At 37.0% G+C, this 3,216-nt stretch overlaps 1 protein-coding gene across 1 annotated transcript; it reads left to right on the top strand.

Moving 5' to 3' along the window:
• Window positions 1-692: 692 nt before the first annotated feature.
• Window positions 693-3,216, top strand: LOC117115266 (fibrinogen-like protein 1; the record flags this gene model as incomplete). Its single annotated transcript, XM_033258980.1, has 3 exons — window positions 693-1,069; window positions 1,769-2,039; window positions 2,851-3,216. Coding segments are annotated over 3 exons (926 nt in total), but the record flags the coding sequence as incomplete, so codon positions are not given.

A 3,216-nucleotide genomic window follows, 5' to 3' on the forward strand; every position in this document is an offset into this window, starting at 1 on the left:
TTTTTTTTAAAATTATTATTATTGTACTATAACTCTGTAATTAAGTATGTTTATTTTAATCATTTTTTCTATAATTTTAAGATCGTATTACATTTTGTTCATTTTATATATATTTTATTGACGCACCACCTTTCTAGGTGTGTGCCACTGATCTGAAAGTGAGTGCCAATAAATACTTAAATACTGAAAATACTGTCATGATCTAAACAACCAAAAAATAATTTAAAACTAACCGTAAAATACAGTAGTGTTCGTACCACAAGTCTCAAACTACCTGGTGGTATTAGACCTGATTTCACATCATTGATATTCATAGTGTTCGTATCAGTTAGTCTCAAAAACCATCCTCATTTTCTTTATTGACCTTAGTAATTATTCCTTTCAGTTCAGTTTGCAAATGAAGTATTTGTTTTTTTCAGCCAACAGTAAGTACTTGCTGGTAATTTCACTGTTCCCTGCTGATACTTAATTGGTAGTTAACCACTATGTACGACTCTACATGTTTCATTTTAAGTTTCGAAAATGGATTAGTCTTAAGAAATATTTTATAATTAAAAAAACAAAACTTTTGTGTTGGGTCTTTACAAAATTCCAGACCAGAACCTAGAAAGATCAGCCTCCCTGAGGATAAAATCTTGGAAATTGTTCGGTCAATAATATTTATTATCATTTTGGTATTTTCGTTATTACAGTTGAATCAGCAATCCACGCCCTGTCGATGTCCAGAGCTAATGGACATCTGCTGTCGAGTCATTCTCTACATCATTCATCTGTGAGGAGTTTGACAGATTGTGTAGAACTGTGTTTGCGTCACTTTGAAGAATGTTCCTCTATAGCTTACGATAGAGAAAGACAAATGTGTGACGTATTTGCCAGTAAATCGCAATATCAACTAGTTACACTGATGTTCCCAACGAATGTACTGTTGTACACGAAGCCGTATCGCGACTGTACTGACGTCAAGCAAGGAATGAGTGGTGAAAGTGGTGTTTATAAAATTATGCCATGCCCATCATGCGACGCGTTTTTTGTTTATTGTGACATGGACACTGATGGTAAAGCGTGGACAGTAAGTTTCAAATGCAGTTTGCCCTCTAATTCGATACCACTTAAAGTAGGCTATTGTACCAACTAACAAATTTTAATCCTTTTACATAAAGTTAACCCAATTGGAGACAGAGACCACACGACGTTTTCAGGTTTAAAAGTTGTCACAAATTGGATGGCACACTGTATGTTCTTATTAATTTAAATTTTGCTAAAATCACGTAGGCCTATAATCATTTTGTAAATACCTATGAGTATCCTAGACCTGATTCTCTTCAAGTGATGACGAAAATTGATGTCTGCACTGATGTTTCTTCATAGGTATTGCGTTTTAAATTGTTTTATACCAAATACATATTATTTGTCATTTGTATACTTTACTATGTTAGTAGGCCTATGACCAATGGTGGCGCTACGGGGAGAAAGGAAGGCGAAGAATTTTCCCCAGCAAATTCCCTCTCACCCAATTATATCAATAGATTAGTGAAGTTGAAGCAAGGCATTTGCTTATCCCGGGCAGTGCGCTTATCACGATCAATACCAGCAATCGTGTTAATTTTCTCTTATCTCTTATCTTGTATCTCCGGTCTGCTATGGAAAAACATATTTCCCCCTAAGACTCTACCTTGCCCCTGCACTTTTCCCCTCCCCATAATTTAGACGCTGACGCTGCCACTGCCTGTGGCCTATAATTGAAATAATAAAAATCACAATCTTATAGGTATTTCAGCGTCGACAAGATGGCTCTGTAGATTTCAACCAAAACTGGCAAAATTATGCGTCTGGATTTGGCAAGTTAAGCGGCGAGTTTTGGCTCGGAAACAAGAAAATCCACAAAATTACGTCGTCAGGAAAGTATGAATTTCGGATAGATATGGTAGCTACAGATGACAGCGCTTATCACGTCACCTACGAGTCAATTGAGATTGGAAGTGAAGCTGAAAACTTCAGATTGAACATAGGAGAGTACATTGACGATAGGTCAACTGCCGGTAAAGACTATATTGTTAACTATTACTTAGGTTATATTCAATATAATTCAACAAACATACAAAACCTTATAAATAAATAATTCATTTTAAGTAGGTTCATCCACGTTTAGCAGTGAAATGACAGTCAGCGGCGGATCCAGAATATTTCAAGCGGGGGTGGGGGCACCAAATTATCAGAATAGCTGAATGGGGAGCACTATCATCACCGAGCATAACAAAGGTGTCGGAGGTCCTATAGTAACATTTTGTATTTGTATTCTATTTGTCTTATTTCGATACGAAGCGAAATAATTGATTTTGACAGGATTTGTTTGTTTAGTAAAGTGTTTCTATAGTTTGCAAATGAATAGAATAGCTCTGTTCTCGAAACACATACTGTGCATGATCAATGATATTATACATATTCAGTGGCGTATCTGGAGGATGCGTGGTGGGGGGGGGGGGTACACGCCCCTGAATAAAATAGTCGCTCCTCTGTCGCCCCAGCCCCAAAATCACGCTCGAGTAGTTAAAAATCACCTAAAATTCCCTTATTTTGTGAGTTAGAGCCCCTCACCTAATCATCGAGCCCAGATGGCGTAAACACAGACCCTATATGTATATAGGGTCTGTGGCGTGACCTTTGCGCTTCACTCATCAGCTCCCGATTTCAAGACTCCTACGCCACTGTACATATTTGAACATGAAAGAGAACTATAGGCCTAAGGTTTTTTGTTTAATGAATATGTTTTGAATGAAGATATAGTTACATTAGGCCATTAAAAAAATAAAAACATTCTTAACTAATCAATCGCCTTGTTATGTTTTACAGCCGAAGGACTTGACTACAGAGCCGATTATCATACCAATAAGTACAACAATGGCATGAGCTTCTCTACAGTTGACCGAGATAACGATAATGCTTATGGGTCCTGCAGTTTTAAGTATAAGTGTGGCTGGTGGTTCAACACATGTTACTTTTCTAATCTTAATGGTCTATATGAATCGGGAATTATCTGGGACTATTTCGGAAGCCGCTATTATTTACGAATCTCGGAAATGAAAATGCGAAGAGTTGTCGGAGGACAAAAAGCGGCGCATTATTATTAGGCTATGCCTTGCCTTTTGTAATATTTGTATTTATATGCTATTATTTGTATGCTTTTGAATCACAAGTTGTGAGCTGTTGGTAGATTAC

Source organism: Anneissia japonica, unplaced genomic scaffold (genome assembly GCF_011630105.1).
Source record: "Anneissia japonica isolate Jap-2015-1 unplaced genomic scaffold, ASM1163010v1 scaffold6900_len21351_cov105, whole genome shotgun sequence".
In the NCBI taxonomy this organism is placed as follows: Eukaryota; Metazoa; Echinodermata; class Crinoidea; order Comatulida; family Comatulidae; genus Anneissia; species Anneissia japonica.